Source organism: Pinus tabuliformis, chromosome 1_1 (assembly GCF_031772625.1).
Source record: "Pinus tabuliformis cultivar Carrire ecotype Pingquan chromosome 1_1, CPIR1, whole genome shotgun sequence".
Classification (NCBI taxonomy): Eukaryota; Viridiplantae; Streptophyta; class Pinopsida; order Pinales; family Pinaceae; genus Pinus; species Pinus tabuliformis.
The window spans coordinates 565,263,793-565,280,159 of record NC_142297.1 but is presented as its reverse complement, the minus strand read 5'-3'; the positions used below and the strand labels follow the sequence as shown (position 1 = coordinate 565,280,159).

The window sequence follows — 16,367 nt, the reverse complement described above, 5'->3', positions numbered from 1 at the left end:
GTTAAATTCACAAGGGGGTGATGGTATCTATTTGGGAAAGTTTGTTATAAGGCTTCTTTTGTATGCAGATGACCTTATTCTGACTGCTAAATTAACTATTGGTTTGCAAGAGCACTTACTATCCCTTGAGCATTTTTGTAGAAGTGTGGGGATGCAAGTCAATATCAACAAAATGAAAGTAGTGGTCTTCTCTAAGAAAAGGAAACATAACCAGCATAAGTTCTACTTTGAAGGCAACATTCTGGAAGAAGTTGCGGATTACAAATACCTTGGAATTGACTTCAACAAAAATCTAAGCTAGAATGGTTATAGAAAGAAAAGAACTTTGGGGGGTTGGAAAACATTTTATGCTTTTCAAAATAGGTGTAGAGAGGTAGAGTTATAGGACTAGAAAACCACTCAAACTCTTTTTGGGCTTCTAGTGATTCTGGTGATTCTCTATGGTTGTGAACTATGGTCTAGCAGTACATTCGACATGCAATGGAGACAAACTGAGAAAATGCAGAAGTGTTTGATTAGAAACAAATTTAATATTAAAAGTGCAGTTCCTTATGATATCTTGTTAAGTGAAACAGGGACTGCTCCTATTGAAGCAATTGCTATGGTGCGAGTCATAAGGTATTTAAAAAAAATTGAGCAAATGGAAGAGGGTAGATGGCCTAAGGTTGTCTTTAATGATAGATTGTGCAAGAGAAAAAAAACTTGGATGCAATAAAATAACAAATGGTTTAGTAAATGGGGTATTTGCTTGAATGCGTGTCCCATAAACAACAAAGAGATAAAAACTTTTGTTATGGAAAAGTTCCACAAGCGTACTTGGGATAAGGAGCTAGGAAGAAAGAAAAATTATTATATTGAAGTGTTTAATCCCATTCATAGTCATCAACCAAAAGCATACATAGAGGCCAATATCTCTTGGAGAACCAAATTTCTTATTGCTCAGTTAAGGACTAATTCTCATCAACTTCGTCGTGAAACAGGGTGCTGGAAAAGGCCAAAGGAAGTGTGGGAGGAAAGAGTATGCATTTTTTGTTCTTCCGGAAAAGTGGAAACATAAAAAAAATTCATTTTAGAATGTGAGGCCTTCAAAGACAATAGAGAAAGTTATGCAGATATGCTAGCAGCTAACTCCTGGGATAATTTATTTAGCGAGGGGTTTGTCGAGAAGCTTAGAGCATTTATTTTGAAGCTTCACAGAAAATGGTAGAATACATCAAGTAGATGAATAAGCAATCTGTCCCATAGGCTATCTTTAGCCTCGTGGACTGTAAAATACTTTCTTCTTCTTCTCATCTTCAACAAAAACTCTTCATGAATTTAAGTACACTAAGATATAACCTGATCAACAACAACATTTTGTAACTCTAATTACAACGGAAGAGATGTAAAGATGAAAATAAAGATTAAATAAAAAAACGTATTATTAATTATTTCTTCTTAAGAACCATTCATTATTCATTTATTATTTTTATTTATCTTTTCAATTTTTATTTATTTATTTAAAACTTTCATATTTTTTTTTTAAATTTTACATTATTTGTAAAATTATAATTATAGTCAATGGTTCTTAGTTTGAGTGGTTAGGATTGTGGTTTGCTATTCCATACAACCAGATTAATATGGCTAGAAAAATTCGTAGTCAATACTAACGTTTTAATTCTTGCTAAGTCATATATTCGTGATATATTCAGATTACAAATTACTAAAAATACTCTTAATATTATAAAAATAATTAATAAAATTTTTATAACATATAATCTCAACAACAATATTTTATAATAACATGACTTCAAAATTATAATCAATTATTTTTTAAATATTTAAACTTCAAATATTCTTTAATATTCATATTAAATAATTTAAACTTAAAATTATAATGAAAAAATCCCATTTAAATTTTTTAAGAGTATTTAACTCCTGCTCCCTAAATTACCAGTGTTTAACTCCCACTTCGTAATGTTTACATTTCCATCTCCATTTCATAAATATAAATCAATAGAAACATTTCATAAATTAACAAAACCAAAATAAAACATGACTAAAGGATAACATTAACCATAAACCAAACCAAACCGTGACATGGTAAATACCTTTACCTTGTGCCGTTGAGCCCGCATTGCATTAGTCCCAGAGTCAACCCATCTTTACTTTTCGTATGGCTGATATAACCCTTTTTAACACATAGCTTTGGGGATTTGCCGCCTCGGCCAACACCACTATTCTCCTCATATTCGCACATTCAGATATCAAGAACTCCTGCAATGATACCAACGTTTCCAGACCCGGAAGCTCCTCAACGGCATAACAACCATACAAGTACAGAGCTGTAAGCTTTGCAAGGCCACGAAGCCCCTTTACTTTCTTTAATGCACTACAAGAAAACAACTCCAGACTTTCCAGCGATGTCGGCAATGCTCCAACCTCCACTAGATTCTTACAATGCACAACAACCCCTCAAAGCCAGACCTGTTAGTGTTGTTGGCAATGCTCCAACCTCCACTAGATCATTACAATCACTGATATTTAGACATTTAAGGACTGGAAAAACACCTTCACCAAATGATATTTCAGTGATTCTCGCCTTCGACAGGACTAAGATTTGGAGTCGAACCATGCACCTGTCAATAGAAGAGTTCAACAATCTGCTGCCTTGAACCTTTTCCACACTGGCAAATGGCACTACTGCACTAAGTGGGCATTCAGGAAAATACAAATGTTCAAGACTGTTCAGCTCAGCCAGACCTGGCAACTCCTCTATTGCTTTACAACCTTGCATGAACAGCTCTTTAAGCTTTGCAAGGCCACGAAGCCCTGTTATTTTCTTTAATGCATGACAATTCGGCAACCTCAAATGCGTTAGTGTTGTCGGCAATGCTCCAACCTCCACTAAATCACCACAACCACCAAGATTGAGATATTTAAGGACTGGACAAACACCTTCACCGAATGATATTTCTGTGATTCTCGTCTTCCACAGATTTAAGCGAATGCGTGTAGGCATGCACTTGTCAATAGAAGAGTCCAATGGATATATTTTAAAACGCCTGAGCAATGGATATATTTTAAATGCTCAACAATGACCTTTAGATGTGGTAAATGAATCACTAAAATTGTGTTGATAGATCATGATCAAGCCAACTTCAATTCTGTATTTAACTCCTTTAAAGGCTACATCATCATCAACTGGTCCAAAGGTGCAGTGCTCTCTCTCCACACAAAGTTTGAATGTGCTAAGAAAACCATCATTGAACTATGGATGCACACATGACTTTGGGAGCTCACATACAAAGGTCCAAACCAAGTCAAGTCATGTCAAAAGATAGCCAAATCAACATAATACTGCCTCTCATTCAGTTAATAGAAGCTTCTTTTGGATTGGAAACCGGGCTCTGGTTTCTTGCAAATTAGAAATCACTTTGCACCCAATGTTGCAGTTGGTTGTGTGATTCATTTTCGAGTTATTACTAGTTTGTCTTTGTTGCACTCAATAACATTGTATTTGCTTATTTGGGGTAGCCAGTTATTACTAGACACTTACAACATCAATTATTGAGCAACATAAAGGCTTGAATTTTGACCGTGAAATAGTGCAAGAGGAGATAGTTTGGTGAGTGTCTCCCTTCTTTTTCACCCAAGCCTAGCATTTTCTCCAATAATAAACTCCAAAACTGTGAAATGTCAAAGCTAGAGTAGCTACTTACTGAATTAAGCATTTGGCAGAGTAGCTACCACTATTAGGACTTCTTATCAACATAAGCAGGACCAGATCACTTCGTTCCTCACCTCTTCCTTACTTAAGTACGTTACCACTATTAGGACTTCTTATCAGCATAAGCAGGACTGGATCACTTCGTTCCTCACCTCTCCCTTACTTAAGTGTTTCTTTATTGACTCTTTAGAGCTAAACATGTTAGCTTTAGACCACTGAATGAATCCCTTACAAGATACCACCTGACCCTTTTCTCAAGACAGAATCATGTTAAACAACATACATTCTTAAACTTGTTGTTGGTTTCATTGAAGAAAGACATGCCAGTTCCCAGAAACAATCATTTATGGACACAAAAAATAGTTGGCTTACAGAAATTGTGTTATGTCAAACCTGTTATAAAATTAAAAAGGAATATATCTTCCTGATAACTCATAAAAACCATCTAAGAATCAAATAAAGAACTTTAAACCTTCCAATAATGATTTTCAGATCCAAAAATGTATTCAGCTACAATATATAGATAAAGCACTGATTTTTGTTGCTCATTGATTGCAAAGGCCAATGAATTTCCTTGTTTTCTAATACAGTTTTTTAAAATCAGAATTTGGTGGTCACTTTGCAGGTTGTTGCAGCCATGCCAAGAGTTTCTATTGCAGATCGTACAAGGAACAGGAGGAGGCGAGGGGCGAGGGGGGCCCAACTACGGTCCACTTCATCAGATGAGGATGGGGGGGTGATGTGAATGCTCACAATGCACCCAGTAGTGTCGTTGAAAAGGGCACTGTGGTTGCAGATCATGCTATCCACCATCAACCACGGAGTTGCCTTCAACCACAATGCAGGGTGCAAGTTCAACAAAGAAAATCAGTGCCATCAGAGGCTGGAAAAAGCAAGACATGCAGGATGCAATTGATGAAATTGAGTTTAATGGATATTCAATCTGTGCCCCTGCAAAAAAACATGGTATTTCTTACTCTAACATACATTATTTGATAAATGGGTTGACTAATATGAAGCGTAGAGGGCCTGTTACAGTTATGACTGAAGAGGAGGAGGCCGACGTGGTTGAGTGGTGTAAGGAGATGGCCCAATTGGAACATGGGTTAGAGATTATACAACTGAAATCCACAGTACCTCAAATCTGTTAGGGGAGGCCAAACCCCTTCAAAGATTTCCTAGTAAATCATGGTGGAGTGGATTTAAAAAAAAACATCCAGACCTTGTGCTATGTACAACTAAGGGCCTTGACAGAGACAAGGCTTTAAATCTACGCCCTGTAATTGTGTCCAAGTTCTATAACACTCTTTCTGCTGCATATGAGCAACACTCATATGCCCCATACCATATATGGAACTGTGATGAAATAAGCTTACAGGCAGGAAGGAATTGTGGTATGCGAGTAATTGCCAAAAGAGGGAGCAAAAATGTGCCTAAGATTTTGCCTAAGAGCAAGGAGTGGATCACTATACTTTCTTGTGTCAATGAAATTGGTTCTTCAATCCCAGGATTTTACCTATTCAAAGGTAAAACACAACTAAAAAACTATATACAGAACTGTGAACTAGGTGCATGCATGGCAGCACATCCCCATGCATGGATGACAAAGGAACTATTCCTGAATTGGCTTTGTCATTTTGTTGCATCTATACCAGGTGGTGTCTCGCCTGAAAACAGACACCTACTAATTTTAGATGGCCATGGAAGCCACATGGCTTTGCAGACAATTGAGGAGGCCAACAATTTTGGCATTGACCTGTTAACATTACCGGCTCATACCACTCACAGATTGCAACCCCTTGATGTCAATGTGTTTGGGCCTTTCAAGAATTATTTCAGGATCGAGCGAGCTTCGTGGATGGCAAAGAATCTAGGGGTGGAAGTAAAGAGGTTTGAGCTAGTTGAGCTTGCAAGTAAAGCATTAAAAGGGCTCTCACACCTTCTAATATCAAGGCTGGATTTAGGAGGACTGGTATATGGCCACTTATTGTTGATTCTCTCATGCATGATACTTGATGTAGCCAAGCATTTTATGTGAAAGGTCAAGAAGCAGAGAACTTACAAGACCATGTTGATGCCCAAGAAGATGTTGCTGATTGAAGGTATAATGTCCCTTTATGAAGGGCACTTATGTGGTGATGATGATGAACAAGTGAATGAGACACAGTTCAGTCATGAACCAATTGTCAATGTCATGGAGTGTAGGAATTTACAGGGTAAGTTCCTCAGAAAGAATACCAAGAGGACACCGCTCACAACCAGATCTCAAATCAATACACCAGTATTTTTGACGTGGTTAAAACCCTCAGAGTGCAAGGAGGGAAACAGTCCACGGCCTATCCCAACGTGGGTACAGACAATTTATTAATCAAAGAATGAAAATTTACATAAGCTTCTCTCATGCACAGATTTTCCGAACAATGACCCTCCATGCGCTTTAAATAGAACTCATGGACCAATCGGGTGTCAAGCCACGGATCAAGTGTCGGTAATACCGAGGTGAGAGTGAACCGTCGGATCACTACATATCGTGACCGTCGGATTGTAAGTTACAAAATGTACAACGGTAAAGAAACACACTTTACCTAACTCTAACCTAACTCTATACTAGACCAAGTTGAACTTAACTATATCCTATGTGTCGGAATATCCTAACATCCCCCCTTAAGAACAACTTGGGATAGGATTGAAGGATTTACAAATATGACACAATAGGAGAAGGAAGGAGGCACTAGAGCCTATCCCCCCTTAGTGACAACTTCCTGAACTCCAAGCATATATCGAAGTTTAGTGAACTTCGCCTCTGTGAGAGCCTTTGTGAAGATGTCTGCAACCTGATCATCTGTTGGACAATATTGCACTTCAAGAACATGCTCATGAATGAGCTTTCTGATGAAGTGCATGTGTAGTTCAATGTGTTTGCTGCGCTGATGCTGGACTGGATCTTTGCATAGCTGAATGGCACTTTGATTATCACACCAAAGTGTGGTTGGATGCTGCTGCTCAAAGCCAAACTCTGATAGGATCTGACGAAGCCACAAGGCTTCCTTACTAGCTTCCACGGCACCACGATACTCTGCTTCTGCTGATGAAAGAGAAATGGCAGCCTGTTTCTTACAAGCCCATGTAATAGGTCCTGAACCAAGAGTGAAGACATAACCGGCAGTAGACTTCCGATCATCAAGGTCACCAGCCCAATCAGAATCAGTGAAACCAACTAACAGAGGAGCTGCTTTGGCACTGTAATGAATCCCAAACTGTACTGTACCTCGAACATAACGAAGTATTCTTTTAGCTGCTTTCCAATGACTTTCACGGGGGTTTTGCATAAAACGAGCAACAAGGCCAACAACAAAGGAAAGATCAGGACGAGTATGGGTTAAATACAAGAGTTTTCCGACAAGTTGACGGTATAAGGTAGCATCAACTTCAGGAGAAGTACAAGAGACTGAAAGTTTGACTCCAGACTGAAAGGGAGAAGTGGCTGGCTTACAGTCTTCCATGTGAAAATGACGAAGAATATCACAAGCATACTTGGACTGGGAAAGGAAAATACCCTCTTGGGATTGCAAGACTTGAAGACCGAGAAAATAGTGTAAGTGTCCTAAGTCTGTCATTTCAAATTTCTTTTTAAGGCTGGACTTCACATGGTTTATAAGGTTGGGATCACTACCAGTAAGAATAAGATCATCAACATAAAGAACAAGGATGATGAGAGAGTTGCCCACTTTCTTGGTGTAGACAGTATTGTCAGAATGACACCTAGAAAAGCCAGATTCTAAAAGAAAGCTATCCATTTTGGCATACCAAGCTCGAGGAGCTTGCTTGAGGCCATAAAGGGATTTCTTAAGTCGACAAACGAGGCTGGAGTCTGTTTGTATGAAGCCAATGGGTTGTTCCATATAGATTTCTTCCTGCAAGTCACCATGCAAGAAGGCAGATTTAACATCCATTTGATGGACTTCCCATTTTAAAGAGGCAGCAAGGGAAAGAACAAGGCGGATAGAGTTCATTTTGGCAACTGGAGAGAAGGTTTCAGTGTAGTCAATGCCTTCAACCTGTGAAAAGCCCTTAGCAACTAGACGAGCTTTATGTTTATCAACTTTCCCATCTGGTCCATACTTGGTTCTGTAAACCCATTTGCATCTAACAAGTTTGCGTCCCTTTGGTAGAGGAACAAGATCCCATGTATCATTTGTCATCAATGAATGATATTCTTCATTCATAGCTGTTTCCCAATGTGGATGGCCTGAAGCTTCTGCAAAAGTGTCAGGATCATGATTTACTGGAGCTTGAGCCAGTAAAGAAGAGGCTCTTTCAAACTGAGAACGTGTACGTCGCTGATCTGTAGGATCACCGGCAAGATCACCTGCTGCATCCCGAGTAGCACGGACCCATCTTGGAAGTTGAGGATCCTGAGAAGGTGGGGAAGGATTATCATCCTCGCTTTCATCATCAGAAGAAGAAATGTTTTCAAAGATAGAAGAGATAGGAAGAGGTGGCACATCCGCCGGACTAGGCTCGCAGGCCGATTTATTTTCATCAAATTTTACATCTCTTCTAATGATAACATTTTTGGACTTAAATGGAATAAGTCTATAGCCTTTTACATCTTCAGAATATCCAACAAAAGTACATTTCTCACTCTTAGGTTCTAAGGCTTTATGCTTTTCATCTGGAATATGGGCCCATGCTTCACTTCCAAACACACGAAAGTGACTTACATCTGGTTTAATGGAACTCCAAGCTTCTTCTGGAGTGATATTCTCTAGAACCTTAGTAGGAGTGCGATTGATTATATAATTTGCACAATTAATTGCTTCGGCCCAAAAACTAAGACTGAGTCCTTTAGATTGCAGCATACAATTAGCCATTTCCTTTAAGGTGCGATTTTTCCTTTCAGCTACACCATTTTGTTGTGGAGTGTATGGAACAGTATGTTGCATTTGAATTCCATTTTCGGTGCAAAAGTTGATGAATGCATTTTTAACATATTCTCCACCATTATCAGTTCTTAGCTTAAGAATTTGATGTCCAGATTGTTTTTCAACGAATGCTTTGAAGGCCAAAAAGGTGGTAAATACTTCGCTCTTGAGTTTTAAGAAGTATACCCAAGTGCGTCTGGAGAAATCATCAATGAAAGTTAAGAAGTACTTGCAGCCAGAGAATGAAGCAACAGGAAGAGGACCACATAAATCACTGTGCACAAGCTGTAAAGGGGCTGAGGCGTGCCAAGAGGCACGTTTGTCAAAACTGTCCCGATGATGTTTTCCGAGTACACATCCGGAACAAACACCATCTTTGCAAGATACCATAGGAAGACCTGTCACCATGTTTTCTTTACATAGATGCTGAAGGGAGCGATAGTTTAAGTGACCAAACCGCTCATGCCAAAGTTTGCTCACTTCATCATTATGAGCAACAAATACTGAGGGAAGATGGGATGACCCAAAGTTGTGAAACTTATACAACCTTTTGGAATCATCAGCAAGACCAGTAGCTAGAATCTGTTTAGGATCTTTTAGATCCTTGATTACAACATCATGAGGTGAAAATTCAACAATTTTACCTTCACCTGAATGAGTTATCTGATAGACAGATAGAAGGTTGCAGGATAAGTTTGGAACACATAATACATCATTGAACTGACCATTGTCTAGATGAACAGTTCCAGTCCCTACAACATTAAGAGATCTATCATCACCAACATATATATTTTTGGTGTTACAATCATTTAAAGAAGAAAACATGGCTTGGTTTTTGGCCATGTGACAAGAGGCTCCAGAATCAATGAGCCACTCATGAGAATGAGAAGAAGAAGAAGATACATTTAATGCATAACCAGACTGAGATGATTGACGATGACATGCAGAAAATGCCGTTCCGGAAGTTGAAGTTGAAGTAGGCTCCAGATGGATGTTATGTTTCTTCATTGCGGCTTCCAAGGCTTCCATCTTCTTAAAGCATTTAGATTCTAAGTGGCCATCTCGATTACAAAAGTTACAATGTCTGTCAGTCTTCTTCCATTTGTTTTTATTGGTCTTGTCATATTGCTGAAATGATCTTTCATCTTGAGGCTGAGTTGGTTTAGGACCATTCCTTTGAGGATAAGACTTCTTAGGATTCTTTGAATTTGGTTGCTGCTGGGCGGCTAACGCTTTCGAGGAAGAGTTTCCAAGATTAAGAAGACCAAGGTGTAAGAGTTTTTCTTGTTCTCTTATTAAGGAATCACAAAAGGAGTCAAAGGAAGGGGCTTGTAGTCTTTGCCTTGACAAATGAAAGCTTCCCTGGTAGAATGGAAAGTGGAAACAAATACAGAGTAGGCTGGTCCCAACTTAGTAAGGATGGAATAAATAAGGTTACCATCTTCTTTCTTAACTTTAACACCTTCCAAGAGATATCTAAGGGTCTTGAACTTGGACAAGAAATCTTCAATGCAAGAAAAATTATTAGGATCCAAAGTAAGCAACTCATTCTCAAGTTGATGGGCTCTAATTTCATTTTTAATCCCAAATACTTTAGCAAGTTTTTCTAAAGCTTCATGAGGAGTTTCAATTTCTGCAATGTGGAATCTAAGATCAGGAGAAACAGACATTCCTATCAAACCACGTGCTTGATCTTGTCGATTTTCCCATTTTTCGGCCTTGTCTTCATCTTTGGGTTTCTTCTCTTGGTCTGTGGCTATTCTGAAGAGACCTTTACTTCTAAGTAAATCTCCCATGTAGGCTACCCATTGGAAGTAGTTAGTGCTGTCAAGAATGACTTGGCATGGACTTTCCATTTTTTGAAAAACAACTGAAGCTGAAGATGCTGAAAGTAAGTGGTCCAATGGATAGATCTCGAAAAAATAGGCGGTTTTAAAAAAAACGGCTCTGAAAAAGGCTTCCGGATGAAGAAGTTATGGCTTTTTGAAAAAAAATTGTTGACGTTGCCGGCAAAGTGCGCGAATGTGCGGGAATGAAAAAATCCACCCCCACAAAATGGAGACTTGAACCCAAGACCTCTACTCTCTTAAAAGGTCTTTGAACCAATTGATCTATACAAAATATTTGAGAGAGAGAGAGAGAGAGAGAGAGAGAGAGAGGGGGGGGGGGGGGCCTCGATATGCGTGCTTGCCTTGGGAAGACTCTTTTCCCCTACAAAACACAAAACACAAAACCCAACACGAATATCCAAAGAAAAACGAACCTTACGGCTCGAAGTTAGCTTTAGCCAAAAAACTAGAAATTTTAAAAAAAATCTCAAAGTTAGCTTTTAGCCGAAAAACTAAATATTTTTCTCAATGTTTCTGATTTTCCGAGATCACACTAAGGTGCAGGGAAAAGAGCATACGCATGAGAAAAATCCTTTCTTTCTGTTTCTGATTTGCCCAGATCGCACAGAGTCGCAGGGCAAAGAGCATACGCAGAAATGAAAGGTATAGATCCGGAAAAAAAAAGGCTAAATAAACCGAAACCGAAATAAGCAGAGAGAAAATGACAGTAAACTGCAAAAAAAAACACTGTATACCTCCCGATCTGAAAAATGACGCAGCTAGGGCTACCGGAAACCTTTTCGCGTGAAACGAAAGGGGTTCCTCACTGAAACAGATGCTCCGAACGCAACAGAGCAGTCCTCTCGGCCCGAAAGCAGTCAGAAACAGCAGATCTAGGAAACGACAGCCGCATGCAGTTCTACCGGCTTCAGATTTGGATCACCAACGGACGCGGCCCTCAAATAGCTCCGATACCATGTAGGAATTTACAGGGTAAGTTCCTCAGAAAGAATACCAAGAGGACACCGCTCACAACCAGATCTCAAATCAATACACCAGTATTTTTGACGTGGTTAAAACCCTCAGAGTGCAAGGAGGGAAACAGTCCACGGCCTGTCCCAACGTGGGTACAGACAATTTATTAATCAAAGAATGAAAATTTACATAAGCTTCTCTCATGCACAGATTTTCCGAACAATGACCCTCCATGCGCTTTAAATAGAACTCATGGACCAATCGGGTGTCAAGCCACGGATCAAGTGTCGGTAATACCGAGGTGAGAGTGAACCGTCGGATCACTACATATCGTGACCGTCGGATTGTAAGTTACAAAATGTACAACGGTAAAGAAACACACTTTACCTAACTCTAACCTAACTCTATACTAGACCAAGTTGAACTTAACTATATCCTATGTGTCGGAATATCCTAACATGGAGGCTGTCACACCTACTGAACCACATGCTAATTCTGCATGTGATATTCCATATGAGGCAATGGATGAAGAAAATGCAAACTTGATTTCAAATGATAATGCAACAGGATTAAACAATGAGCAATTGAGCATGCCAACCTAGGTAAGACAACCTTCATGGTTGACATAGGCCATAATGAATATCAACCCACATAATGTGTCTACCACAAATAAGGAAAGCATGGACATGCCTTCACAACCATCAGAGTTGAACACCGAATTTGTTCATTATTTTGTGGGCAATGGTTCACTGGAAGATGATCCTATTCAACATGAGGCACCTGAAGAAGATAATGGGGGCCAATCAACTGTACCAAAGGTTAAAAGCCAGGTGTTAGATCCTAGGGAGCAAGGGGAAAATCGCAGATTACTTGGTGCATTCCTATAGCTACTAGCAGAGAGAGTGAAGGCCTCATCAAGGCACTCAAATGCAGATTGTCTTCGTTTGGGGAGGAGTTCACAATTGCTCACATCTGAAGATTATATGAATTTATTTTTTGAGTCTGAACATAAAAAAAATGAAATTCAAGAAACTAAAAAGAGAAAGAAGGAGTTGGCCAAGGACAAGAGAGTTGCAGCAACAGAAGCTTGAACAAAGGAAATGATGGAAAGAAAAAAAGCAAGGGAAGATAAGGAACATCAAAAACAATTGGCAAGGCAAGAGAGGGAGGCAAGAAAGGTTCAAGAAGTGTTAAAAAGTGGAGGAGGGGTGACAAGCATGGAAGTCTATGGTCCAAGCCAGTTTGAGGCAAATAGGATGATGTCCAATACGTTGGACCACATTGCAGAGCACACACCATCATACCAAGAGCTGATTAACATCCAAGTCCCCCGCTATCAGCCAGGTGTTCTGCCCACCTCATATACCCCTACCAGTGTAGGTTTAAATCCAAACTATGTTTATATGACACCTGCATCCAGTGCTGGAGTTAGTAACACAAGTGGACACTTGGGTTACTCAGTCCCTCCATGGCTACAAGGAGCAAATTGGAGTCAAGGATATGGTAACATTCAGGCACATCCTAATCAACCAATCTTGGGTAGTCCACCATACTTGGGTCAGGCAGGAGAATCAACAATTTTTGGCAATGTAAGAAATGGAGGCCATCAAGCATAGGGGTGGCATGAATTAATTTTTGTAATTTCTATTGCAATGTGAATTTTGTAACGACACCTGTCTCTTGCATGTAGTGACGTGTTGCCCACCTATTAAAACCGGTTCGAAAGGTATTTGGTAGGGTTTAGGGTTTCATTTAGTGATTACGTTGCAGGTAGTTCATTCCAACATTCATTTCCATTTGGGACCTGTTCTTGTCTGTGCGCTCTGTCGGGTAGTTGAATTTGAATTGTAATTATGCTCTGGAATTATGATACGGCATTATGATGATCCATGCAGTTAAATTGAATTTGAATTGGAATTAGGATCTGGAATTATGATGATCCATGCAGTTAAATTGAATTTGAATTGGAATTATGATGATCTGGAATTAGGGCTCCAATACATATTATACATAATCCCTGTTTGATCATGCTCTTCACACTTCTAAAAATAAATTCAATTAAGAAAAAACCATAACCACATTTTACCTTAAAGATGAGTGATTTTAATTGTTAATCCATGGGCTACCACCAGAATATAACAACCTAGATTTGGGAATTCAAATTGTTAAACCAACTTTTCTATATCCTGCATGTAGTACATGTATTCAAGGCTTGTAAAAATCATTTCAAACTCCCACAATGAAAAAAATAAAATGTCTCATGATTGGACATGATTCTAATTAGCCACCACTCAATGCCTACAAAAATACAACACAATAATAAATGCTACAATAATAGATTCCAAGTAATCAACATATTAAGTATAGTAACAAAACCAACCATGTTAGGCGTGGATTCTTGAAATGTTTGTAATTGAAAAAGTTGTAAGGCTTGGATTCTTTTGCAAAAGCAAAGAATGAATTTTCAATCCAAAATCACAAAAAGAAAAAAATCGAAGTACAAGTCTTTGCTTCCTTTTCCCAACCATGCTAGAAGAACCAAGATCTATTGTGGGCTTCTTAAGACTAAAGAAGTAACCAATATGTGAAGAAGAGTCAACTGCTATTATTCATCTACAAACACAGATCTACAAAATTAATAGTCTTAAACAAAATTACCTATGATATTGCACTTGTTGTTAAAAAAATGTCAAGCTAGCACATCTACCATTATTAAATGATTCAGATGTATATCCTCTGATTGAAAACATAGAGATTTGATAAGAAACATTGTATGAGAGTGCTTGTGTATAAACAATTCTCCCAATGGTTTTAAAGTAGTTCACATGTTGGAGTTAAGGAAACCTAATTTTGAACATTTAGGTGCATAACAATTAACCTTTTAAGAAATGTAGAATATCCAATTGTGGCTTACTTTGTATGGAGAGATATAAAGCACCTAACTTTGTGTCATATGTGGCTAGTATTAGTCAGACTCAAAGATGAACCTAATCCCAACCAGTTGCGCATGCAAACTGCCCAACCTCTACTGTGAAATAAAGGATCATAGATAGCACTAAAATCTAACTTAGCAGCCTACACCAAATCTATGACAAATGTATGTATACTTTTACAGAATAGAAAAATAAATCTAATAGCTATAAGGGAAAATTTTCATCACTTCACTATAATATAAATAAAGAGCTTTCCTACCTCTCAACCTTAAGGAGGATGTTACAATGCCCCTTATCAATCAAAATGACAACTTGCACAATTAGCCAATGGTCAAAGACTTCTATTAGCACATACATAATTTCCATACCATAGTAATGTTTTTTGTATCTTCAGATGAAAATGCACAATGTGGAGAAAGAAAAAAATTGATCTCATTTTAAGGCGACTTGAAGATATTGCACATAAATTAATTGATATCAATAGTTACATCTTCTAGATAATATGATATAAAAAGTGAATATGAATGAAAATGCATTAATTTTCCAAGCCTAGATGTTTTTTTCAGGTTAGATGTTTGAAATGAAAACACCTTTTTTCCATCCATGACAAAAAATGGGACATTCCCAAAACCACCAAATCACGCAAGAATTAACATATACTATCCTAAATTTATCATAAGAGACTCTAAATAATATCACATCTGAACATTAATTTTAAAGAAAATTACTCTCCAATATTGGAAGTTTATATACAAAATTAATTCAGAAATTGGAAATATTCTTGAATTCACTATGATAAGACTTATACCTAATATTTACAGCGGAAAACAAATAGCTGAAAATCTAAGAATTTTTAAGTAAATTTTGGGATAAAATCAAAGCCAATAGATAGGCCAAATAGATGTAGACATCGTAGATAAATGGTTAAATTTATTGGAAGGATATTTTTTGGTTCATGATTTTTCCAATAGGGAAAAGATTTATTTTTCACTCCTAAAAGTCACTCCCCATGTCAAGGACTAGTGGGAAACCTACTGTGAGCGGAAGGATGAAAGGGAAGCCTCACTGTTCTCGATCGTACCAACTTGGAATTATTTCCGAGACACCATCAAGGAATAGTACTACCCTATCAAGAGCTATGATGACAAGTACATACAATGGACTATGCTGTAGCAACAGAGCGATCAAGATGTGCATGAGCTCACTAATATTTTCCATTCCCTACACACAAAATTGGGTATCAAAGGTTATGAGAAACATCTGGTGCTAAAGTACCATTGTTGTTTGCAGAAATACATTCAAGAGGAGATGGAGCTCTTGGACATCTAATCACTTGGTGCAACGTACCAATATGCTGCCAAGATTGAGTAGAAATTCAAGTACAAGAAGTGATACTTTGGATCTGCGAACCAAATGCAAAGCAAAGGGAAGGCACCCCAAAGCCACAAAGCAAAGGACAGAGCCTGGTCGAGACCCCCAAGGAAACTCCTTAAAGTTGCAAGCCAAGGGTGTCAGGATGGCAAAGAATGACACTAACAAGTGGTGTGAGTTCCATAAAACTCCCACTCACAACACAAATGAATGTTGTGAAAAGCAGGGGCTGGTGCCCAACCTGAAAGACCTAGAGATGGATGCATGCTTTGATTCCAAGTCGGAACCCAACAAGGGAACCGATAAGGGTAAGTAGGTCATTGACGCAGAACCCACTGCGACGGTAGCCACGACCAAACTCCAAAAGGCGAAACCCGAAGATACAAAGGAGGGGTGGCACATCTTTCATTCATTTATGTGGGTGAAGGGTTCAATGCTGCAATTCATTGTCGATAGCGGGAGCCAAAAAAACCTAATTTCAGCAGAGGTCGTGAAGCAGTTGGGTCTATTGTCCACACCACACCTACATTCATACACCATCAAGTGGCTTCACCAAGGATGAGATATCCGCATTAGCTAGCAATGCCACCTTCCCTACAACATCAAGCCCTTCATGGATGAGGTA

At 38.6% G+C, this 16,367-nt stretch overlaps 1 protein-coding gene across 1 annotated transcript in view; it reads right to left on the bottom strand.

Annotated features, from left to right (window-relative positions):
* Window positions 1-2,133: 2,133 nt before the first annotated feature.
* LOC149214413 (uncharacterized) overlaps window positions 2,134-16,367 on the bottom strand; it is a 48,663-nt gene continuing 34,429 nt past the window's right edge. The window contains exons 3-4 of the mRNA XM_089389384.1: window positions 2,495-3,044; window positions 2,134-2,421 (exon numbers count right to left, since the gene is read on the bottom strand). Of these exons, the coding sequence (XP_089245510.1) occupies window positions 2,134-2,421; window positions 2,495-3,044 (838 nt within the window). The remainder of the gene's footprint in view (window positions 2,422-2,494; window positions 3,045-16,367) is intronic.